Source organism: Aethina tumida, chromosome 1 (genome assembly GCF_024364675.1).
Source record: "Aethina tumida isolate Nest 87 chromosome 1, icAetTumi1.1, whole genome shotgun sequence".
Taxonomy (NCBI): Eukaryota; Metazoa; Arthropoda; class Insecta; order Coleoptera; family Nitidulidae; genus Aethina; species Aethina tumida.
Window position 1 is genome coordinate 643,743 of NC_065435.1, and position 25,235 is coordinate 668,977.

The window sequence follows — 25,235 nt, forward strand, 5'->3', positions numbered from 1 at the left end:
TGTCGGATAATTTGTTAGAACCACATGAATTTATAAATTAAGGAATTATTAAATGGCTAAACATGTAAAATATTTGAATGAACGAATTTAATAATTTAAACAAAACAAATCCTAAAAATCACATTTTCATACCTTTTGTAGTTTTTGCGTAAAATAATAAATAAAAGTGATAAAATAATTATAATAAATCCTTCAGCAACACACCAACGACACGAAAACAAATAAGTTGAACTATTAAATATATTGCCTACGTTGTAGGTGGCTGTACTGTGCAACAATAAATTTAGTAATGGTTTAGCATACAATGTATAGATGGCAATAATTTATGTGCCAATTGGATTCAATTTTCAAAATTCTGATTAGTACTTGTTAAAATATCTTTAAAAATGAATAACTAAATGGTTTCATTAACGAATATAGTGACACAGACAAGGTTAAACTTGTAGTGCTATTGGTACAAACAATGTTTATTTACTAATGCTTTAAGACACATTTATATTCTCAAACATTTTTAATACTTTATCACATTGTTTATTAAATTAATTGAACTTTGTTAACCACGATAAATAAATTCGTTAGAAAAGTGCTTTAAGTGGAAGTAAGGTACACAGTCTTCTTCTTCATTTTGTTATCGACATTGCATTCTCAAACCAATTCAACCATACATGGTTTGTATTATCCATATAAATAAAACCATTGATAATAAATGTACAAGTTTTACCCATTTTATAAGTTATTTAACCAAAATAAAGAGAACCAGCTCAGATATTTTGAACCGGCACGCACAAATTGGTAGGCCTAGCGTGTGGTGTTGGTAGACCTAGCAATCGCTACAAGGTTCCGTTTGTCGTTAGCAATTCAGTTTCTGTTTTTGTCAAAATTTAAAGTTTAAGTTATTTTTAGTGTAATAATATTATTTTATCATAGTGCAAATATAAAGGAATGGATGATAATCATTTTAGTCATAGAGCACGTAAAAGAATAAAGGAAGCAAAGCGTAAAGCGAGACCAGGTACGTGTTATAACCTCCTTTCACGGCAAAATCGTACATTTTCTATTGTTAGGGGTCTATTTTCAAATTAAGAGCATCTCAAAATCAATTTGTAAACATAATTCAATTTATCCTTACGAAAATTGAATCACTTTGTTGTATACATTTTTTTATGAGTCATACTGAGAATGGCATTTTCTAGAATTAAACACTAAGGAATCGTGGACGCAACAACGTTACTATGATAATTTTGCAAAATTTAACGAATTTGAAGATAATTGTGAGAGAATTGATGAGACCCAATTCAGCCAAAGAGAATTTATATCTAAATATGAACTGCCTTACAAGCCTGTTGTTATAACTGGTTCACAAACAGGTTGGTCTGCCAAGGAAAAATGGACATTAGATAGATTAATGAAGAAATATAGAAATCAGAAGTTCAAATGTGGGGAAGACAATGAAGGATATAGTGTTAAAATGAAAATGAAATATTATATACACTACATGCTCACCACTAAAGATGACAGTCCATTATATATTTTTGATAGCAATTTTGGAGAGGTAAACGAAGATGCAAAATCATGTAAATGTGTACATGAAAGTCATGTGTAAATTCTTTTATAGCACCGTCGAAGGAAGAAATTACTAGATGATTACATTGTCCCTTGTTATTTTCGTGATGACCTATTCAAGTATTCAGGGGAAGTGAGCCGGCCACCATACCGATGGTTTGTCATGGGACCAGCTCGTTCTGGAACTGGTATTCATATAGATCCTTTAGGTACAAGTGCCTGGAATGCATTAGTTGTAGGACACAAAAGGTTAGTTTTAGTTTTTATATCATTAGTTTTATTAACAACAGTATCTTTGACATTACTTTCAATTCTATACATAGACATATTGACCATAGAGATTGCTATTTTTAGATGGTTGGCCTTGATTTTAGTATTTATTATTTTTATTGTTAATAAACTTCCATTTTAATAATACCTATTATAAAAACTTGTCAATTCACTTATCATATTTCTTAATGTGTATAAATATTTCTTCAATTTGTTTATGCATGTAGATGTCTGGTTAAGGAATAATTGGCATTTTAAGAAATAAAGAAGCAAGTTGAGCCTTATAAATATAGGTATGTATGTCTGTATAGGTGGTGTCTATTCCCCACACACACCCCCAAAGAACTGCTGAAAGTAACGGGGCAGATGGGTGGAAAGCAACGCGACGAAGCCATAACATGGTTCAACCTCATTTACCCCAAAACGAAGGATCCGTCATGGCCAAGCGACTGTAAGCCAATTGAAATCTTACAAAAACCTGGCGAGACCGTGTTCGTGCCTGGTGGCTGGTGGCACGTGGTTCTTAATCTGGACACCACAATAGCCGTCACTCAGAACTTTTGCAGTAGAACGAACTTTCCGGTGGTTTGGCACAAAACGGCGAGGGGACGGCCCAAGTTGTCGCGTAAATGGTTGAGGGAATTGAGGATTCACGAACCTATGCTGGCTCAATTGGCCGACCGGATCAATTTGGAACAACCGAGCGGGGTTGCTTCGGACAGTTCGAGCAGTTCGTCCAGCAGTTCCAGTTCGGATTCGGATGAGTCGACGAATTCGGAGGACGATGACAGCGGTCAGGAATCGATTACGGCGAAAAAGAAGAGAAGGAAGTCTGATAATGAGTCTGAAAGAAACAAGAAAATTTCGAGGAGATTGGTAGGTTTTCATTTCTGACTAAACAATGCTCAATTTGTTTGTTTAATGTGTTGTTTATTTTAGAGCAAGGATTCACCTGTGTCCTGGAAAAGTTTCGATAACAGTTCTTCCATATCACCATCACAAGCAGTTGACATTGTCAAGGAATAACAAACAATTTATTGGAAGTTATTTTATTCAAAACACCAATAATAAACAGATCTATAGGATATATTTTTATTAATTAATTTATAGATTTTAATTACTGTTGCAGGTGTGTATATCATATTGAAAGTGAAATACAAAAACAGGCCAATAATTGACGATAAATTGTTAATTTTCTAGCGTGCCTTAAAACTTACTTTAGTTATTCCACTTAAAGAGCAATAACAGTATTGGAGCAATACATAAAGTCGAAGTTGAAACATTCCACTTTAAATGCAGTTTGTTGGCCTGCTTTTAACAGACGACTTCGTGTTTTCTTACAGTGTTTATGACTAACGCTTAGTACAAAACTCTTTTTTATTTCAAGTGACTGAAGATATACGCAGTATTTTACATAGCACATATCAGCTTGATTTTTTGGGAAAACAAACCCTCAGTTGCTGTTGATGTTATTACAATTTCCTCTTTCTATAGTTACCACTATGTAATTATTGTATTAGTTTCGCTATTTAATTTGTCGATCATTTAAAATAACTAAAGTAAAATATAGTGCCAAGAATATTGACAAAACTGCCTTACATTTTTGGTGTTGATTTCTGTTCTGATTCTGATTAACACATTCAATAAAATTTCTTTCACTGCAAAAACGCATCAAATTTTATTGGAAGTGTTCTGAAAAGTGTTGAAAAAGTAATGTATTTGTTTTGTGATTTAATTTCAGTGCCTGGAATAAATATTTTTACTTGGGGTGATTTGCTAGAGTTGACCTTTTAATAATTTACATTGATAAACGCCGTGGGTATTAAAATGTATTTGCCAAGGTCGAATATTATTCTTGGAAGACACATTTAATATCTGTAACTATTTGCAAAACATTCATTTTACTTTTGAAACATTACTACATACTTACTAACATAAGTTTCGTTAAAATTATGATCGGAAGTTAAGGTTGTTAAACAATTACGTTTTTTTTCTTCTGAAATATAACTATCAGTTTATATAGTTGTGTTTAGAAATTCAGATTTCAATAACTGTTTCTCTTCAGTCAGTTATTGAGATCTGATCTCCGGTTTGGTATTATTTAAATTTAGTTCACCGCAAGCACTTGTGGTAATTTTAAAGTCGTTACTAAATTTGTTTAAAATATGTATACAAAAAGACAGTATTATAAAGGATATCAATCAAGTGCCAGCCGAATATTCTAACTCTGCAATGTGAACAATAACAGAGAATGTATTTCTCTAAAGCAAATCCAATATGTTATTTTTCTTAATTATTAGTTCAGTTTATGTTATTTGTTAGCTAATACTTCTGAATAAGGTACCAAAATATAATAAATATAAAGTATAGTTTTCATATATTGAAACTGTAATGCCTATACACTGATTACCCTAAGTATTACTAAACAAAAACATAAAAGTGTAATCAATTTTATGTGTGCCTTTGGTCTTTTAAAATTTCTAAATAAAACTGAAACCACAAACCACCTTTTATTTGAACCTATTTTTATCAAAATAAATACTAAATGATACTGATAAATACTATAATACTTATGCATATATAGTGCGTCGCTGCTTTTATTTTGAACTTTGGAAATTGATAACCCCGAAAATTAAGTCTTGTAACGTCAGATTCATAGTTATTTAATAAATAACGCAAAAATCTCCTTGATTACTACATTTTTAATTAAGGATTGAAATCATATGAAGATAGTTAAATACTAATATTTCCTATTCAACGAATTAATTGCACTTTAAAATAAAATAAATACATTAAGGCAAGCATATCTTATAAAATGCAATTGAATTAATTATTAATTGGAGCGGATCCATTTTACAAAACTCGAACTTCTATTTAATAAATTAATATTTGGGCGGTATTCTAAAATAGTCTTAAATCTTATAAGACTTAATATATCATGGTATCATGGACATTAGTACCTTTACTTAATTAAAATAAAGCATTGAAAACAGTGGCGGCACGTGAAGTTTAAGTCTGATGAGACACATTATACCTATCGAAAAGCATTTGGTCCTACTGAGTTTTGAGAGAGACATCATGTACGACAGAGACAGTAAAAGTCTCCCACTACGGGGCAAAATTGCAGACTTACTGTCTCTGTCATGCTTGATATATCTCTCAAAATATAGTCCGATCAAACAATCGGTATATAGAACAAAAAAACCAAAACAACATTTTATTTTTATTTACGCATAATTAACAACATAGTGTAAATGTCAGTGCCTTTTATATGTAAATTTAGTCCGCAAAATAGATTTTTCAAATCACAAAAATGCACATATACATAATAATTTAAAAAATAAAGGAAATAGCCAGCAGAATAATGTATTCATTACTGTACTACCTCACCTGCCTCATCTGAGTAGCCACCACTGATTCACAATATGGTAAAGTTGATTTTTTAATGGAATTTGAACCTGACCTAAAATCTTATTATAGAACGGCCTTTATTTATAAGAAATTTACCGTATCAAATTATGTACAAATATTAAATCTAATGTTTATATATGTATAGATAAAATAAAATCTTCACCCTATCCATATTTATAGTGTCGAACTCGAATTTTTGATAAGTCGGTGAAAATTGATTGGCCATAGGCATTTTTGCTTATTTAGTTTATTTAAATTAATTCGAAGTCTTGATAAGTTGAACTTTTTTCGTGGTAAGTCACGGTTCGAGCTATTGGTATATATAACCTCAAAAATAAAATTAAATTTAGACATCGGAGAACAGTCGTAAGAATTAGTTGATAATGTTAAAACGAAGAAATCAGCAAACAATGAATGAAGAGAACGTGCCCAACATGCACTAGCTCATTGTTATCATTGGCGTTTGTCATTTCTAACATGTTATCTGTCAACAGTGACATTAGTGCACAAACTGTCACGTAATTTATTTTTAATATATATGCTGAAAAAATAAGTGCGATAAATGTTCTAAATTTACTTACGCAACAAAAAGTGTAAAATCACATGATAACGATAAGTTAGTACAGAAAAATAATATTAATCTGGGCCTTGTTTTCCTTTTGTCTGAAGATAAATGATTAACTATGACCCTAGAGAAGATAATTGACCCCCCCAAAGGCGCACATTTCATATAAAATGGTAAAAGTGCTTAATTATCTAGACATTAGTAGTACTTAAGTCAGTGCAGAGTTGTTTGACATATTAATTTGCTGCTGGTACTAGTGCTGCTGTTGCTTTACTAAATATACATAAATCAAGTTCAGTTTTCAAAATATTTTCGTGTTGTGTTTAGTCTGGTGTTTTTAGTTGGTTTTGGACTGAATTCTCGAGTGTAATTTTGTTTTTTATCAATCTGGCAGAACAGGAAGGAATGCTAAGAACAACCAAGGACTGTCTAGGACTTCGTCTACGTGTTAGTTCATTGCACCAAACCTGGAAGTGGTTGCACCAAACCATCACCCTTCACAAGTACCTCATCACTTTGACTTCGTCTTCTAAAAACGCCACATCAACCACCTGCTTTAATTAGTGTACTTACACAACGGGCACAACATTTGCAGGACAATAATTTTTGTGAAACAAATTTTTCATTCGACAATCAACATGGCCTTAGTGCAAAGTACCTGTTTCAAAGTGGGATCACTAATCTCTCGTGTCAGCGTTAGATGCATGTCTACCCCTGTTCACAAACAAGTGAAGAAAGTGGATGAAAAGGACATTAAAAAATCAGTATTCATTTCACAATCCAAAGACATATATACAAATCTTGCACTTGAAGACTGGTTGTACAAGAACTTTGATTTTACCAACCACCATGTGTTGATGCTATGGCAAAACGATCCCTGTGTCGTAATAGGGCGTCATCAGAACCCTTGGCTGGAGGCGAACATTTCGCACTTGCCAAATATTACCGAAAATGGCGTAAAATTAGCGAGGAGAAACAGTGGTGGAGGTACTGTGTATCATGATTTGGGAAATTTAAATATGACATTTTTCACTGCCAAGGAACACTATAATAGAAAGTACAACTTAGAAATTGTCAAACGTTCCATATTTAGAGAATATGGTGTTAAAGTTGATGTGTCTCCCAGAGAAGATCTCACTCTTAGAGACTTTAAGGTATCCTTTTTAATCGTTCTTTTTCAAATTAGTCTAACAATAATAACCTACCTGATGGGTCTGACTGTTTCCTTAATAAATTTAGCAGATCTCTGGAACAGCTGCTAAACTTGGACGACCAAATGCTTATCATCACTGCACACTTCTGGTCAACGCCAACAAAGTAGACTTGACCCAAGCTTTACACAAAGAAGAAGATGTAAGTTGAAACATACGTTTTCAAATTATAAATTAAGATAATTTGAAGTAAATGACTTCCATGTCAACAGATTTATCAGTAAACTACAATTTTTAATGTTGGTTTTATAGGTTGACATCAAAACCAACGCAACTCAGTCAGTCAAGTCAAAAATCATGAATTTGTGTGAGGAAAATCCCAAAATCAACGTGCAACAATTATCTACAGCTGTTGGATGGGAATTTATGAGGACCACTGCCCTTTCCCTCAAAGATGGAGGAATGGAACTGGCTAATCAACAAAAGGGTTTCCAAATGGTTCAGCCTTCAGAGCAATGGTTCCCAGGTAAATATTTGAACATTTTAAATAAAATAAAACAGTTGGAACTCGCAATTGCTCCTTTTTATTTATATTTAATGCACAAATAACGGATTTAACAAAATATATAACAAACAAGATAAGATTTGAAAAGAAAAAAAATATTTTAATGACTTACAATTTGTGGTGTACAAATAAATTTATATTTAACAAAATTGATAACGACTTTAAATTGTAAAATATATCGAAACTCATTAAATGTCCTTACTGTAAACATAAATTCAAGTAAATATATTTTAAGAAGATAAGTAATATTCAAAACAACTACATCCTTGTTAAAAAACCTAATTTGCTTTTACAGGCATAACTGAGATTAGAAATCAATTTGAAAGTTGGGATTGGTGTTATGGAAAAAGCCCAAAGTTTACCATTTCAAAATGTTTCAACGTGCCGGACTCGCTAGCTATCAATGGACCGGAAGACTTGAAGATAACAATGAGTATCGAGTCGGGCAGAATCAGTGAAATCTCTTTGTACATACCACCTGGTCTGTCCAGCAGTGGTTTTAGTGGCGAAGCAAATGTAATAACGAGTTTTAAAGGTCACAAATTCACTGAAGAAATGTTTAACAACTTAGAGTTATCACTGGGGGGCTTAGTCAATGATAAGGATAAGTTTGTAACGGAATGTTTGAGAAAAGTAATGACCTCTGTATGATATCCAGTTGACAGAGAGACAAACTGAATGTTGCAATCTTTCTGTCATCGTCATCATCACATTTATCATCCAATTACAGTACCTAGTTTTTAAAACTTTGTTTGTGTTATTAATCTTAGACTGGTGCCGACATCCAATTATTTTCTTAGATGTAACTTTTTAGTTTTAAGTTTTAATACCATTAATGTGGTCACAAGAATTAATCATATCATTTATGTTAACTCAAACTGTTAATTTAGTTTCTTTTATTTTAGGTTTTAGTGATACTGTTTTGGAGATGTTGTGCCTTATTAGATTAATGTAGATATTAGCTGTAGAATAAAGTGTAAATATTGTTAAATAAGTGTTTTTCTTTCTTGATCTCATGTAAAGCCTTAGGTAAACATACGATACAAGGTGGCCCAGATAAAACGACTGTGAAATTACACATTGAGAAAGAATTTTTCGTTGTCAGGGAGACATCATTTGACTTCAAAGCATAACAAAACCTTTAAGCACCTAAATAAGAGTGCGATCCTCCAAATTTGTATATATGTATAGGGATACATTGTTGCTTAATTTTTAAAAATCGATTCACTTGTTTAAAATATTATAGGGCTTTGAAATACCAACAATACGTTTGTCGAAAAATTCAAAAATCGTGTTCTTAAAATAAGTGTACTTTGTTCTTGAATTGTCGAATGAACGGCCAGAATTGAAGTTTCTGGGTTAATCATGATCCAATGATTTTCTACAAGACACACACACAACATCCCCAGAAGTATGGCCTAGTATTTATGGAAATTCTGTTCATTCCAGAAAATTTAACAGAGGATATGTACCTGAATTTAATACAATTTGCCATCAACCCAGCTCTAAGACATATCATAGAACACGAATTGATTTTTCAAGACGAAATTTCTCCGCATTATTTCCAAAATATATAAAACTATTTAAATGACTCATCTACAGGACGTTGGATAGAACGAATGCAATTGAGTAGCCTCCTTGGTCAACCGACTCCCTTTAGAATTTTCTTTGTGGGGGTTCATAGAAACCAATGAACGACAACGTCTTGAAGATAACCGTATCACTGTATACACGTTGGCGGACAACAGTTTGAGCGTTTACTAATACAACAAGTCTTTAAGTAAAATTAAATCGATTTTCATCAAACGTATTATTGGTGTTTCAGTCATATAATTTTCTGGATTGATTTTCAAAAACTAAGCAACAACGTCTACTGAAATAAAAACCCTTTTTTCTAAGGTATCACTTGTAAAAACTTGAGGGACGACACCCTTACTCAGGGGGTTGAAGATTTTGTGTTATGGGTCCCTTAACAAATAATTGCATTTTGTCAAAAAGTTATTTCCCAACCTGTTTAGATGGGCCACATTCGTGGTGTTATTGGAAAATTCAAGCAATAAAAAATAAATATTTAACATTAATTTATTTTTATAGAATTTTACAAAATAAATCACATTAAATGTAATATGTAGTTATTGTTTTTACACATTTGACATACGACTTATTGAAGTACTGGTAATAAAAATTCAATTCTACTATTTAAAAGGAGACAATGAAGTGATATACAACATACACCCAGGTATGAAAACAATGTTCATTGTTTACTTTTACTTAGCTTCTAAGTTTAATAAACAATAAATAAAATTTAAAAAATAAACCGAAAATAATAAATAGACAAGTATTAGGATGAACCCTTGCAAAATAAAAAAAAAGGATACAAAAAATATAATTTTCAACCATTAATATATCGCTGAATATTAATTTTTTTATATGTATAAGTTTAAAGAAGGAGTGAATTTGAATAAATCAAATTCATTCTATCACGCTCAAATTGCCGTACGGCCCTTTACAAAAATACGATGTGCTTCCATATTAGTAACTTTACAAATCTGAAACGAAAAATTTGCACACTCACAAATAACTAAATTTTGTCTGTTGTATATAAAACTTAAAATAACTTTATATTACAGTTATCGTGGTTTCTGTACAGTACAATAATTGTTATATTTATATGTTTTATATACAAAGTAAAACTACCTACTGATATAAACAAGAATCAACACTTTTTTATCAGTCTTAATAATAAAAAAATATTTAAGCAAAGCCGAAGCCTTCAGAACACTCATGAATTGCTTTCAGCAGGTAGGAACGTAACTTGTCGTAAGTTTCGTACACAGGAAGATCAAGTTGATTAAAACTGTAACAAAGAAACAAACAAAAATGAACAAAGATGAATTGAGGTGTTCGAGTGTATCATTAACATACCAAGTATGTGCAGAGGGCAACCTATCTGTTGAACGATCGTCCCTGTGAATCTGGAACTTCTGCACACCATTCATGCCTTCGAGAGCTGCAAATCCTTGAAGCGGTACCTTGGAAGTTCCCGTCACGAACTGGAGGAACTTGGCACGGTCGGCCTGATCGAAAGATCTCAAAGCACGCCAGAACCATTGAATCTACACAATAAGGACAACAATCAAATTATTATTATTATTATATTACTTATATAAATATGAATGAACGCTACATACCTGAAGTGAATTAGTTTGATACTTGTGATATTCAGTATTTGCTTTCAAGTCGTCTATATCTACATTTGGTAAACCAGAAATCAATAGCTCCAATTCTTGTTCATTAAAAATGGAAATTAGGCGCTTAGGGATAATATCATAGAATCCTTCTAGGAAGGACGTTAACCTATAAAACGAAACGAAAGATAGATTGATGTAATGAATGTAATGTAATTTAATCTTACTGTTGTTTGATAGCTCCAGTCATTTTCATTTGACAAACCAATCTAACATACTCCATCTTATTTTCTTCAGTTACTGGAACGTTTCTACCATCAGCAATAAGATCCCTAGTATCAGTCACACCAAATTCATTAATTTCTGTGCTGAAAGTCAAATCTAGACCCAAGTTATTAATGTTGTTTTCCATTAAATAAACCAATCCTCTGTAAAAGCTGTAGTCTTCACTTTCCATGTCTGTGTATTTCACAGAAATGCCCAATATGTGTTTATAAAACGAGCGTGTAAAGTAACATTCTAGTAATTTATTATCGTAGATCGCTTTGGCTAAAACACAAATAAGAACAAATTAAGTGAGGAACATCAGATTTGAACAAACAATTACTAACCGATTACTCTCCCGACAAACTTGTAGTAACAGAGATGATTCGAGTTGTAGTGGCTAGCTGAGTTAATCATATATGTAACTCTATCTCCCGGTGACACAGTAAACAAAGCGTACATCGGATTGAAAATGTCGCGTGATATAATAACGTACCATTCCCTCAATAAACCTCCAGCGTCTTGGCCTTCTTCATCTAAATAAAAATTAATGTGATTATTAAATGTAGTCTAGTCAATCATTTATGTAATTTACCTTCAAAGACGATGTAGAACCTGTTTTTCCATTCTTCGGCGGCCCTTCGGAACAGTTCCCTGAACGAATCTTCAAAGATGTTGCTTCTCCTGACGTGAACGGCCGTCTCTTCCCTACGAATGCCGTGATCCATGCGTTCCAACTCTGTCCTGAAGTACCTCCTCTTAATATCGAAGTCCAAAATTCGAGTGTGGTCCACCAAAACGGCGAAAGGACCGTCGGCTAAATGTGCTGTGCTCTGTCTCAGTATTTGGTTGAGGACCGTGCGGTGTTTTTCGGCGAACGCGAGGAACTGTTGTTGTTCGGGGGGCACCGTAGTCGGCTTGCTGGTGGATGAGTCCAATTTGATGTCCACGTCGGAGGACGGGGCGGAGGCGGGCGGTGGTGTCGAGCCCACCGGTACGGCGACCATGACCGCCGGATCTGAGCTGGCGGACGACGACGAGGGGTTCGTTTCGTTGTTACTTTCGACCACATCCTTCGCCTTGAACGCTCCTTGCTGAGGTGAGTGCACCAGGAAGAACGCTTCAACAGCAGGCTGTGAAATTTTGATAGTGTTGTTAAAATTGTGAACAGTTCAACAAATACAATAAGACATACTTGTAATACAAGGACGGCATGGTGATCTGGAGTGTGTTCTAGTTCTAGAAGGCACTGACTAAGAGTTTCCCATAAACTTTCCAAAACTTTTAATTGTTCGCTTAAAGCTAGCAAGTCGTAGGCGTTGGAAACGTCTCCTACAAACAAAGCGATTATAGTTACAACTAGTTATTTATAATGACAACTCTTTCACAACTTACCGCATCTTTTCATGTTCTGTTTGATAGAACTCCTAATTTGTACGATAACCCTCAAGACTCTTAAGAAGAAAATTTGACTTGAAGACTTAGACGTTAAAGGCACCATTGAAGGTAATTGCAGTTCACAAGAAGTTTTTACTTTGGATGATGCTGTTATCACCACAGTTTCTTTGGTAAATCTATTGGAAATCGTGCCCTTTGATGTGGAAGGACCCGATTCCTCGGCCGATTTTCTCTTGTCGACCTTATTCAATTCCCGAAGATCTATAAGCATATTTTTGATTTGCTCTTCCACAATGTTTCCTATTTGAATGGCACCATTTAGTAGCAAATTGAGTATCATGAAACTCATGTCTAGTGAGGAACCAGCTAAATTAAGAAGTAGATTCGTAATAAATTCCAGACCTTCTTCAGAGCAGTTCTTGTACGTTATCACATTAACAGCTAAATTGAGGGCGTGTGTAGGGGTCGTGTTTGTGTCTACCTTTTGACCCTTCTTCAGTTTTGGTGGTCCAGGGGGCTGCTTAACTAATTCTGGCATGCCAGACGTAGTAACTGACAGTAATTTCAACAGATTATCGGTAAGTTGCGTGTTCCTGTTAACCACTGGAGATGCCAACATATTCAACAACTGTCCAAATACGGACTGATCAAATGTGATGGCAACGTCTGAATCTGCACTCTGACTGCTACTTGCACTTCTAGGTATATTTTTACCCTTTTTGACGCTGGCAGAGTCCAGTCTTAACAAGACCTCCCAGAAATCTTGGTTTCCATCTGTTTTAACTCGAACAGGTGTAACGGCGTTTTTCTCTTCCCTGTCTTCTCTAACGCACCTAAGAGGCAATAAACATGAAGGGAAAGCTTTGGCCAGTGACGTGAATAGATCGAGGGTGTTCCTGCACACAATAGGTGCCGCCTGCGGATGAATGCTGACATTGGCAGGTGTCGAGGAGCCACTTCTTTTTCCACAACTTTTATTTACGATGAACACATTTGCGGAACATCCCAACGCCGCCTCCATTCGTATGTTCAACCAATTACCACCGCTCTGTAGCAACTTCGAATCGGTCATGAGTTTGCTCGATAGTGGGCCAGGCTTTGGCATTTTCCTTACAGGTTTGTTGAAGCTATCGTCGGGTTTAATATGTACACTTTTGTCGATTATAGATAATAATGCGTTTATAATCCAATCACGGGTCGGGCCATGATAACACAAATTTCTAATAACTCTATGTAAGCGAAGTTTGTTTAGGTGTGGATCGTCGGTGAATAAGAGTACTAAAAGACAGCACAAACCTTCATGGTCCAAAAGTTGTCGGCCACGAATTTTCATGTGAGAATTTGCCGACATCTGCGTGTTATTCATGAAGTCCCTGTTCCACTGCGGCCACTGGCCACGTTGGAAGCTCGGTCTCAGTGTCTGTCGCCTAGAATGTCTGATTATGGTGGTCAAGTTACTTTGCAGAAACCGTTCTTGAGCCATTTGCCGATTGCGGGCGTACCAATCGCGACGCAACGTCTGTGCTTCGGCCGCCAAGTCCGGCGGCAACGCCGACATCTGGGAGTCTTCCATATCCGAGAGGATCATTGTTCTCAAGGAAGGTTGGAGGGTTTCGAAGAACGCTCCCGCATCGACGGGCTCGTTGGGGTTCGCCCTGGCGGCGGCTTGCCGTTGTTGTTCGAGCCGTTGCTGAGTAAGCACCTCTTCTTGGAGCGAAGGAGGCAGGGCTGCTAAAAATTCAGGACTAACTTCAATGGTGGCATTGACATTAGCCTGGTCACCGGTGGCGCCGGTGGCGGCGCTCGTTCCCGAGGCGAGTCTCTGCTGTAGGCACAAAATTCTGTGCTGCTCCAGGACTTCTCGGCGCATGTCAGCTGGTAGCGCTGCCAAAAACGAGGGATCCACACCTTCCGGTATGTCTTCTGTATTACCGGAACTGGGTCCGGGCTCGTTCATGACTACATCAGAGATTGTACCGTCTCGTGTTGTTGCTTGTGTGCCTTGAGATGTAGTGGTTGGAACTTCAGTTTCGTTGTTGGATTGATTCTCTGCATCAGTTGTGTTAGTTTGGTCTTCTATTGAGTAGTGCTGTAGTTGTGGCACATTCAATGATTCTTCTAAAATCGAACTCAAATTTTCTCTTGGAGTGCTGCTGAAAAATGTTTCGTTAAAGAAGGGTTCTAAGGCCATTTCGAAATTGTTCGAGTCGGCTTCGGAACTTTCTCTTCGGTCACCATCTCGAGCAGTGGTAGGAGTCGTAGTAGTACCACCACTTGTTGTAGTTAGTGCTGATGTATTTGTAATGGTGGTACCACCAGTAGTACTTTCAATAGTAGTAGGTCGTTCTTCTCTTTCAGAATCACCAGCCCCATCGTTAGATTGTGGTTGTTCCCTATCGGGATCACGATGCGACTCTTCCTCTGCTTCCTCCCTATCTGCTGGTTGTTGTCGCGAAGAATACGCATGATAGGGAGGCACAGTGTTCTCTGGTGCGGCATTTTCGGCCTGAGGAGCTTCAGCTCTCTCGTTAGATTCGGGCAGTGGTACTCCATCAATGTCTTCATCATCCTGTATGGTCTGATTGGCGATATTACTGTCAAATGTTTGGGTGTCGTCCAAAAAGTTTATCAATACTGGCTCTGCACCGAAATCTCCTTTTAGTGGTTTCTGCTTACGCCTCTTCACCTTGGTCTTATCTTCTTTCCCTTTTTGGGATTGAAGTTCTTCATTTCTGTATTTAATCAATAAAGGTATTAATTTGTTACATACGGTGGTCGTACAATCATAAACCGATTCCAGATCTAAACATTTTGATTCTATGTTCCACCAGTGGAGTACTGGTGGTACGTGACTGAGTGTAGCTGCAAGACTGGGTCCGAATAGATATCCAGATTGATCGACAAAATCAATTTGTTCTTCATGTGGTGGCAACAGACTAAGATTATCCATAACTACGACCCTGGCAGAATCTCTCATTTCATTAGCTCCACCGAGAAGATTGTTTGTTCCTCCAAATGCCATGTGCGGATCATGAGGACCGAGTAGTCTTTGCAATATCACTGGAGGATTTGGATTTCTAGGACTGAAGAGGTACTGATATCTCCTTGCCCGGTTTGCCCTTTGGGTGCGAGTGACAGTACTTGAACTAGTCTCGTTGGTAGATCTCGACATCAATAATGGATGAACAATTGAGCCAGCCTGATCGTTCGTGTTGTTGGCCTCATCCATTATGGATATGGCATATCCGTTTTCGTTCCATCTAACCATTCTGGGTAGAGAATCGTTCTCGCTGTTGTGATCAGTGTATTGGATCATCAAAAAGTCGTCGTTCAAATTGGACGAGATGCGGAATACTCCTGCATTATCGTCCAATAATTCTTCACCACGTCTACGCTCAGTGTTCTCTTCATCGTCGTAGTTATTATCATCGTTATCATCACCCTCGTCGATGTTATCATCGTCACCATCATTGTCGTCGTTGTCTTCATCTTCGACCTGATCCGATGGATTAGAATCTGATTCACCTGAATCTGTGCTCATTAACTCCTCGGTTGCATCTCGTTCGTGTTCGTAGCCAAGATTACCATCTTCATCAATGTCCATCGTATGAGTTCTTTGAGATGAAACATCGTAGGTTTGGTTGGTTTCATTATTTCTGTGTTCCAGAATATGTTCCATCATTTCCTCCAGGACAGATTCTCCCTCACTGGCGGCGACCGGGTTCGGTTCTAAACTTGATGCCACATTGGAGATATCATGTTCCGTGTTCTCGGTATCTTCCAGTTCGTCACCTTGGGCATTCGTGCCTTCGGTGGATGTACCGCTTTGGGTACCTAAATTTTCGTCTGTGTTCTGTGCTGCTTTTCTGCTCTTGTTTTGTAAACTAGTTGGTGATGGTTGTATTCTTGAAAGTGATTCTAATGGTTTTAACGCAGCGTTGGCGGTGAAAGGTGTGTTTGGTGATGATAGATCCAAGTAATGTGTGACTTTAGCCAAATCATTAAACACGCCACGTCTTATCATTATTTTTACTATATTATTAACTTGGCTGGTGGCCCATCTGTTATGTGCGGGAGGGCAATTTTCAATCATGGTTGAAATTATGCTGCAAATATGCTGAACTTGCGTATGTTTCTCTGACGACTCTGGTAGAAGGAGGGCTCTATTTAAGGCCACTTTTACTTCTGTTACCAAACTAAGTTGAGCTTCTGGCGAATGGTTACTCGATGCGATTGCAGCAATCAACATGCGACACATCGTTGAACAATCTGTGTCTGATATGTTTTCAGTTTCAGGTAAAATTTTATCAAAAATGAACGCCAGGGCTGATGTATCTTCTTTTATTATTTCGCAGCAATTTGCCTTGTAGGTGTAATCTGTTATTAATTTGGCGATTGGTCCAAATGACACAACTGCGTCAGCCAATATTTTCAAAATGACTGACTTAGGGAGCATTGGCTTCTTTTTGGTTATTTCATTTTTCTTCTCTTGTGTATTGGTGTTGGTATCAGACAATTTAGTTGGTCCAGTTCCGGTTATAGTTAAGGAAGCTTCCACTATGTCGACAACGTTTACCACGTCCGCACTACTACTGGTGCTAGGCTTGGATGTTTCTGGTTCGGCTTCTTCTTCTTCGTCTTCCTCATCCGGATCGGCGTATTCTAACGGTTTCAATAGTGCGTCCAGTAAATCGTAAATGACTTCAATGGACACTGCCTCTTCAAGTGGAGGAGCTTTTGTTCTGACTGGTGGTTCAGCTCGAATCGGAAGTGTGGCATCCACAGGTTCTGAATCTTTTCCTGCGTTAATATCAACACGCATGATGGTTTTTGCTACCTCAAAGAACACATCCGGAGCTCTTGTGACAGCTCCACCTATCTGCCGAGTCAGATAGATCAAATCTTTGTAGGGTGGTGGTATTGTTGCCAGGGTCCTGCATCTTATCACTTTCTCCATGGCATACGAGAGGGTGTTCGGCTCTTCTAAAGCGTGTCGTATCAATATCGTCGCCAGAATTCCAAAGCCGCCAAAGTCGCATGTCTGTCTCATTTTCAGCAAGCATTTGACGCCACCTAATTTAATAAATTCCTTGGCATTTTCGAAATCTCTTGTGAGTCTCACGCAAATTTGTAATACTGAGTGAAGCAGATCTTTTTCTATGGGAAGATGCATCAGTTTGACGCAGGCCGCCACGATGTCCTTCTCCTTTGCTTTGTCTAGACCTGGTACAGGAACGCAACGTTTATCCTCCTTTTCGGTCAATTCAACATACATCGGTTCTTCCGGGGCAGGGCAAGCGATGTCCTGGCAACTAGGGTGGCTGAATGTCATCAGTGTCATGGAAATGGGACGGTTGTTTCCTGTTTCGTCGTTCATTTGGAGCATATTAGCGAATGTAACGGTGTAACGCTTCCTACCACAAGTAACTCTGATGCTTTGTTCCCCGCCCCAATAGGCGTCGTTTATCAATTTGTTGTTTGAGCTAGAGTACGGTGTCCACTTTCCGCTAACTAAGTCGTACCACCTCCAAATTCTGCTGGTGCTTTTATGCATATTCAACTTTCTGTTTGTGCATGTAGATACTTTCGAAACGGCATCAATGAGCAAGAACGATGGTGCCAACCATTTTGGTTCGTGAGTGACTTGAAGCTCCGTCATAATCCTTTCGGCTGACGTAATGAGACCAATCATCAAATCCAACAGTTGAGCCTTGTGAACTGCAAAGCCGCAAGGTATTTTCATCTCGAAGTAAGAGAACACTTCAAAGAACAATATCAACAGATGTATGTAGTGGGCCAAGGAGTTTGCGTATACAGTTTCACTCATTGAATAGTAACTCATTATGTTGGCGGGATTATCTGCATAGAATGCTATCACACGTGCATTATTTTTGATTTCGTTAACTAACATGTCCAGCAAATTGTCTCTGTAAGTTTTACCATTGCGCTTCATTATGGTAACTAGTAATTCGCAAACTTTATGAACGACATCTGGAATAGCACAGAGCAGTTTCAGACAAACTTCCAATGCGTTTTCTGTGAATTCATCCATCATCGAGCTGAACGATGCTCTTGTATCTTCTACTGATGGTTGTTGATCTTTTTTCGTATCATCAGATGACGACGATGATGATGAGGACGACGCCCCACATCCTAACGACATGGCGATGGCTTGCATAACTTGATCGTCTTCTGTCGAATCTATATCCATGGACTGGGAGCCTCTTCTCAAGGGAGGGTTGGACAGCAGATAATCAGTTGCTTGTTCGAGACTTGCAGTATGAATTAAAGCGTCAATAGCATTTTCTCTGCAGAAACCCATGTCCATCAGTAGCTGTATTTGCCGCAAGTTATCTTCGCTTTCCCTACTAGGTGGTTGGTTGGGTGTGGTGGTGGTGGTGCTACTCGTTGCACCACCGGAATTACCGCTGGAGGTGCCAGCTCCATCAGGCTTATTCTCTTCAGCTTTCACCTTCTCCATTATGATTTTTTCGCCTCTAAATATGTGCTTCAGAATCGTAAGAAGTGTTTCGGTCATCCTAGATGGTAATTGGGCCTTGCCCCAAAGCAGAATAACATTTTCAAACGCCAGCTTGTGGATATCAATTAAATATTTCAGTGGATCGAACATGAAATTCTTGTAGTTGCTGCTGCTTTGCGAATTTTTACCCGAAATTATATGGGGCGATTCCAAAATAGCCTTGGGGTTAACCATTTTTTCTAGAAGAGTTAACCAAGCATCTAAAAAGCCGACGGATCCTTCGGGCAAGTCAAAGTAATCGACTGTTTGCTCCAAATAATTTTGTCTGCCAGCGTTGAGGGCCCATCTGAAAGTTTTAAAGAATATCGCCTGGCCCCCCAGTTTGACGAAGTTTTGCAACATTAAGTGGTACGGATAGCGACGTTCATCGAACAACATCGGACTAGTAAAACCTACACTGCATATTAGAAAAGTTAAGCCACATTTTGGTGTAGGACAAGGCGGTAATTTTTCGCAATCCAATCCCTCGGCCAGGAGGACGTTCAAGATGGTAGCAACGTTCCTGGCGAACGGTGACGGCAACGGAGGTGCGGCGACGAGGCTTTGTCCTCTTCGTTGTCTGATCGGCGAACCGACGCACAGTTTTACCAACAGGCCGAACAGTTCGGCCAAAGCTCTGCCCAGCCGTGAGGAAGCTCCCAACAGTGGTTTTATGTATTTTAAATTGTGACCCGGTCCTTTGCTGATGGCCACCGAACTTTCACCGTCCACATCCATCGAAATTGGTGGAGGGTTTGTGGACAATGCTTCCATCGCTGAGGCAACATTACCTGTTGTGTCCGTTGATGAATTACCTTCGCACTGCAATTCCAAAATTCCTCCTTAATCACTCATTCACTAAACATTAACAAGACAATTTCGTGTGAGAAAATATATGTATGAAAATGTCGACAGATCTATTCTGAAATGGTTTAATCGTAGCTTTTTTGAATATGAAAATAAAAATCCTTTTGTCAAACACAAATAACCGACTTTTTGCATTAAAATAAAAACTTTACATAATATAACACATAATAATATTGATTATATTATATATTACATATTTTATAAGTTTCAAAGTTATATTTTTGATAAGTAGTGCACTTACTTTACCAGTATCATTTGTATTTTATTTAATAACTCGAAGTCTTGTTAAATCGATTTTTTTTGTCGCCAATCATGGTTTGCGTTATCAAAATTCAAATGTATTTCAAAAAGGGTACCTATTAAGAAAACTTACAAAGTTTGAACAAAACTGATTGAAACGTTTTAAAATTATTTTATAACTTGATTTTTTCCTATCATTTTAACACCTAAGAAATTAACACCTTAAAAAATCAATGAACACACTTACCCTATCGAAAAATGCGTTTAGCTTCTCGATGTCTTCTCGGGTGAAGTCGCAATCGGAAGGGATAAGATCGTCACTACAGTACGCCAAAAGCAAAGTGCTCTCCCACACCAAGCTGGTGTAGAGGTCCGCCAATCCCTTGAGCACTTTGAGACCCTCGTGCGAGCCCCAATGTTGCAGCGATAGATTCCTAATCTCGGTCTGGCCAGTGCGGCAAACATGGACGAACATAATGACGTATCCATGGGCGGCTCCCATGGCGTGCAAAAGTGGCGTCGCCGCTTGAGTGCTGAACGCCGTTTCGATGTTCGAGGCGTTGGCCAGCTCCAAAAGTAGTTTAGATCCGCCAGGCAGGTTGGACGACTTGGACGAAAGGCTGGACAGGGAGTCCAGCACCTGACCCAGCTGATGCAAACCCTCTCTGAACAAGTGCGGCTCGTGCGCTAGGTTCAAAATGCTCTTGCAGACGGTGGCGACTGATTGTGCGGGGTTGGTGAGCGGGCAATCTACTGGTAAGTTCGGTAGTCCCAGGATGCGGAGGAGCGGTGCTAGACCGCCTTTATCGACGAACTCTCTGCAGTGATCGTCCGTCGAATTGTTGCTTAAAATTGCGTCGATGAACTTCATGGCGTTCAATATGTAATCGATCAACGCTATCGGTGTTCGTTCGCTGTTCTCTTGCACTTGAGGATCGGATTGGGCATTTTGTGATGATGTCGAGGTCTCCTCTTCGTCCTCCTCCTCCTCATCGGACGAACCACCTTCATTATTTGCGGACGAACGGGACGTACTAGACGGTGACACGTCGGACTTGCTGTGTGGTCTCCAGCAAATGTATTTCGGATCTGTACCTAAATGAACAAGCTCTTGGAGGAGATTTATGATGGCCAGAGTGGCATCTTGTCTCAAACTGGGTTGATGGCGCATCAGTTCATCCATGGCGTTTCCCAAATTACAAGCAGTGTCCGCCATTGGTTCCGAAGAGCTTCTCCTCCTTCTCATCGCCACCAAATAATTGGGTGACAACAACACTTTGAAGAGTTTTTCGAATGGCTTGCACTTCGCGAAAGTTTGCAAACCTCTGTTGTTTAAACACAAGGCGCTGAAGACGTTCGGCAACGATCCCAGAACTTCCCTTGTAGATGGTACGTCTTTGATTAACAGGGAGTACAAAACTACGTGGGTCAGTCCGTTGTCCTGCAAGGCTGACAAAAGAGAAGGCTCTTGATAAACGTAGACAGTTACTACATCGGTGGCGAGCAGGAACAGTGAGGGACCATAATATTCAGCATTTGCTATTATATTTTTGAGCGAATTCGGCAGCGTTCCCTCCATTAGGTGTCTGATGCTGTCGGCGAAGGCACTGTCTTGGAATGCCTTCTTCAAAAAGTTCAACATCGATTTAAGAAGGGCTGCTCTCTGGGGCAGGCAGGTTTTGCCTGAATTTTCCGCCATGTAGTCTAAATCAACTGTGGTACACAAATCGTTGTCATCCTCGGTAGTGGTGGTGGCATCTGATGAGGTGGAGCCTGATGGACCACCACTACCACCACCAGTACCACCTGCACTTTCCGAAACATTTAACGACGACGTCACTACCGTTGTGTCTTCACTTTGATCCGCAGTGTTGGGTTGAATTATATATAATTGATCCTTTTTACAAAGATTTACTTCAACCTGTGTAAAATAAATATATTGTGTAAGTTTTATTTTCATCCATTTAACATTTACTTACGTCTAATCTGTTAATGAAACTTTGGAGACCTCCGTGTATTTGGAAAGCTTGCATGTCAATGTTGGTGATCAGATCTATAACTCTTACTGCTCTAGTAACAAACTAAATAATAAGAACGATTAATTTAAACATCTGCGTCTGCCATCATCATTATCATACCGTTATATGCTCTAGTTCGACTCCGTGCCAGTTTATAACTTGCAACAACGACTCCATCATACCGCACGACACCAAGGCTTCGCCACCGGACTCGTAGCTAGCCAAATGATAGAGGAAGGAAAACAGAGCAGTGGCCAAGGGCAGTGGGAACTTTGTTTCTAACGAATTGTACCACTGCGAGTTGATCATCGATATATCGGATACGTATTCGAGAACCTTGGCCGCTTCCGGATTGCCCTCCTCTATATTTATTTCTTGATCGTTTCTTCTTCGTGGATTCGAATCGGGACATTCACTGCCCATGTCTTGTCTGACTTTCTTGTATGTTTGACAACACGTGTCTTGTTGTTGGGTGGTTAATGTACTAATACAATTGCGTACAAGTACCGGAAGGAATCCGTGGTATTGGCTGGCACCGGTAACGTCGATGATGTTGTTCAAACGGGATCCAGGCCTTCTGCTGTAATATAACATTTTTTTCTGATATCTAAGAATAACACTAATATTTACAAAAATATAAACATGTATATAATTTTCTTTATTTCCAAAGTCAAGCAATATTTTATTGTGTATCATAAAACCTTACCTGTAAAGGACGACAATTAAACATTTCACTTTACCAATAATAATTTATTATTCTAGCCTTAGGGAAACATATACAAGTTCACTTTTTATCAATCTGTACTGTATATTCATATTTGTCATTAAGAAAATGTATATAGATAGCAAAATATATTTTATAAGTGATAATGTTCATAAAGAATTTTTTATCACATCAATAACAATAAAAATAATAACATTTTGTATTATTCATTATACATACACGTTGTTTATTAGATATGAAATAAATGATGTCACTTCAGAATTTCCTTTCACAACTATTTACCATACATACGACTTTATTATATAAACAATTGTGAATGAAATAATATTAAGTTAAAATATTATATATTATTATTTAACCCTTTAGTAATATTTGAAATAAGTCAACTTATTTAGTATAACAATATTGAATTAATTATTGCTTTTACTCACTTTTGAATATGTGGATTCCTATCAAGATGTATTATGGCAGTCAACGTTCTGAGTGCAGCAGATCTGATCTCTACCAAATGGGGGCTCTGAAGCTCAACTAACTCAACAAGCTCTTCCAGCAAACCAGTGTAAAGGAGATTTGATGGTGATTCTTGGATAGCATTTGAATAGACCAAGACAGAAAGAGCCTGCAAACGGGCTTGGACGCAAAGAAGTCTGTTTCGGTAGTCGGCAAAATGATGTGCCAACCTCACATGTGTGAACAACCACATCTGTAATGGCAAACAAATTTTAGTGAATGAGCTCTTAATAAGTTCATGTATTATTACCTCTTTGTCTGGGGGAACATAGTAGATCAAAACTAATGACTTCATTATCTCAGCAGGGGTTTTGTGTATTTTGTCCACATGCTCAATGTGAATTATATTCATTCCTTTGTTTTTTATGTCTCTCATGTGTGATTTGCTGCTACTATCTTCTTCTCGGTGAAATTCTACATGTAACGTTGTGGCAGATGGAGGGATGCCTTTGTCTGCATTACAGCAATCAGCCAGCCCAAACCCATTCTCTTTGCCTCCCCAGTTCTCAGCCAAATGATGCAATCGTGACAAAAGGCATTCTTTCTCATCTGGTTTAAGTCTCGTAATGAAATTACTGCGCTTGGAGAACATGTAGAGTAAGTTCAATACACCCAACACAACGGCCATGTCATTTGATTCTAGCAACACTAACAAGTGCTCCATGGAGTTATACAAATGTCGAGAGAATGAATGTTCAATTAATAAGGTGGTGAAATGCAGAATCCATAGTAAAAGTTTTTTGTCCTAATAATTAAGAGTTAACTTATAAATTTGACTGAAAACTAAGAAATAAAAAATTAACTTACAGTGTTTGTATATTTGGTATCACAATCAAGAGCCCATGCATTATCCTCTGATCTTTTGGCAGCATCACCCAGGATTTTATCAAACACATCCAACACTTGGGCCCAATGTAACAATTCACATTTACCAAATGTCCATGTATTTATTTTTGAGAGTTCCTCCAGCAGTTCTGTACGTGAACATGCTTGGAGGCGTTCAATCAATTGTTGACATTCCAAAGGGACCTCTGAGGTGCTTTTACGCACCCTTGACTTGTCTATTCTCATTGTTGTTGTAGTGGTTAATTACTTCAATAGTTACACCATTATATTTTTGATTTGAAACTGCTACAAATAAAACACAAATCAATAAGCAACAACAAATAGGTTATACATCATCATCATCATGTTTACTAGATGCAAGTTGTGTCTTAACTGTTAAAAATGCATGCCCTATCGCGTGGTTCTTCAAACAATAAACAATATTTATCAAATCACTTAATACTTAACGTTAAATCATATCGTATCTAAGGTATGTTGTTTTTATAGTCAAACGAAGTTGATATTTCGCTTAGTCACCTTTTCAACAACATTCCACAGAAAAACTTTTATAAGACCGTGGAACATATAAATTTCAATGATATTGACCACCAATTTCAACAATAATTACACTAAATCACGCGCTCAAGACAAATCTTACAACAAAAATCATACGTGATTTTATACGTACGCTTAATCATCAGCCATATTGAAAAACCGAACAGGCAAAACAAAATGTTCACAACTGCTGACAACTGTTTATCTCATCCATATATTTTCAAGATTATTATCTGAATCACTAATAAATAGGTCCTCCCAAAACACTATAATAGTTACCAAAAAACAAAATCATAAACAATCTATTTGTTGTTCATCAATTTTTTACCCCAAAATGACCGCACCAAAGTTAGTTCTGATTTTATGTAACTAGGTAGGGTCCCCAGATACAAATCACTTTTCAAATTTAAATTTTAATTCTTCCGATTTTATACTATCAGTTACCTGTATCCCTTCCTAAAATACATAAGAATTTAGCTAGAACTAATAAAACTTAAAATCAACTGTTCAATTTTACAAAATTGCGGTTTGTCTTTCAATTTTTACTTGACAGGTGTGCCACCACTACCACCAATATACTTCATGTGTGCAATTATATCGG

At 37.5% G+C, this 25,235-nt stretch overlaps 3 protein-coding genes across 6 annotated transcripts; 2 read left to right on the forward strand and 1 right to left on the reverse strand.

The window, feature by feature from the left end:
* The first annotated feature begins 829 nt into the window (after positions 1-829).
* On the forward strand, positions 830-4,336 carry LOC109594722 (bifunctional arginine demethylase and lysyl-hydroxylase PSR). Its single transcript, XM_020009959.2, has 5 exons — positions 830-1,012; positions 1,194-1,552; positions 1,616-1,812; positions 2,145-2,709; positions 2,773-4,336. Exons 1-5 carry the CDS (start codon positions 943-945, stop codon positions 2,857-2,859), a joined length of 1,278 nt encoding a protein of 425 aa, XP_019865518.1. The 5' UTR covers positions 830-942; the 3' UTR covers positions 2,860-4,336.
* Positions 4,337-6,313: 1,977 nt separating this feature from the next.
* Positions 6,314-8,519, forward strand: LOC109594723 (lipoyltransferase 1, mitochondrial). Of its 2 annotated transcripts, none has more exons than XM_049961289.1 (4): positions 6,314-6,963; positions 7,049-7,162; positions 7,273-7,486; positions 7,821-8,519. In XM_049961289.1, the coding sequence occupies exons 1-4, from the start codon at positions 6,448-6,450 to the stop codon at positions 8,174-8,176; spliced, it is 1,200 nt and encodes a 399-aa protein (XP_049817246.1). In that variant the 5' UTR covers positions 6,314-6,447; the 3' UTR covers positions 8,177-8,519. The 2 variants fall into 2 exon arrangements, with proteins under 2 accessions (XP_049817246.1, XP_019865519.2); XM_020009960.2 differs by having other exon boundaries at positions 7,052-7,162.
* Positions 8,520-9,589: 1,070 nt separating this feature from the next.
* Positions 9,590-24,929, reverse strand: LOC109594711 (E3 ubiquitin-protein ligase HUWE1). Of its 3 annotated transcripts, none has more exons than XM_049961288.1 (15): positions 24,768-24,929; positions 24,062-24,382; positions 23,505-23,999; positions 23,176-23,447; positions 22,141-22,600; positions 21,982-22,083; positions 20,250-21,923; positions 12,373-19,717; positions 12,173-12,309; positions 11,573-12,110; positions 11,325-11,513; positions 10,941-11,262; positions 10,717-10,882; positions 10,451-10,641; positions 9,590-10,382 (listed from the first exon to the last, which is right to left on the reverse strand). In XM_049961288.1, exons 2-15 carry the CDS (start codon positions 24,323-24,325, stop codon positions 10,280-10,282), a joined length of 12,258 nt encoding a protein of 4,085 aa, XP_049817245.1. In that variant the 5' UTR covers positions 24,326-24,382; positions 24,768-24,929; the 3' UTR covers positions 9,590-10,279. The 3 variants fall into 3 exon arrangements, with proteins under 3 accessions (XP_049817245.1, XP_049817243.1, XP_049817244.1); XM_049961286.1 differs by having other exon boundaries at positions 24,062-24,385; XM_049961287.1 differs by lacking the exon at positions 24,768-24,929 and adding an exon at positions 24,617-24,737 and having other exon boundaries at positions 24,062-24,385.
* Between the last annotated feature and the right edge of the window lie 306 nt (positions 24,930-25,235).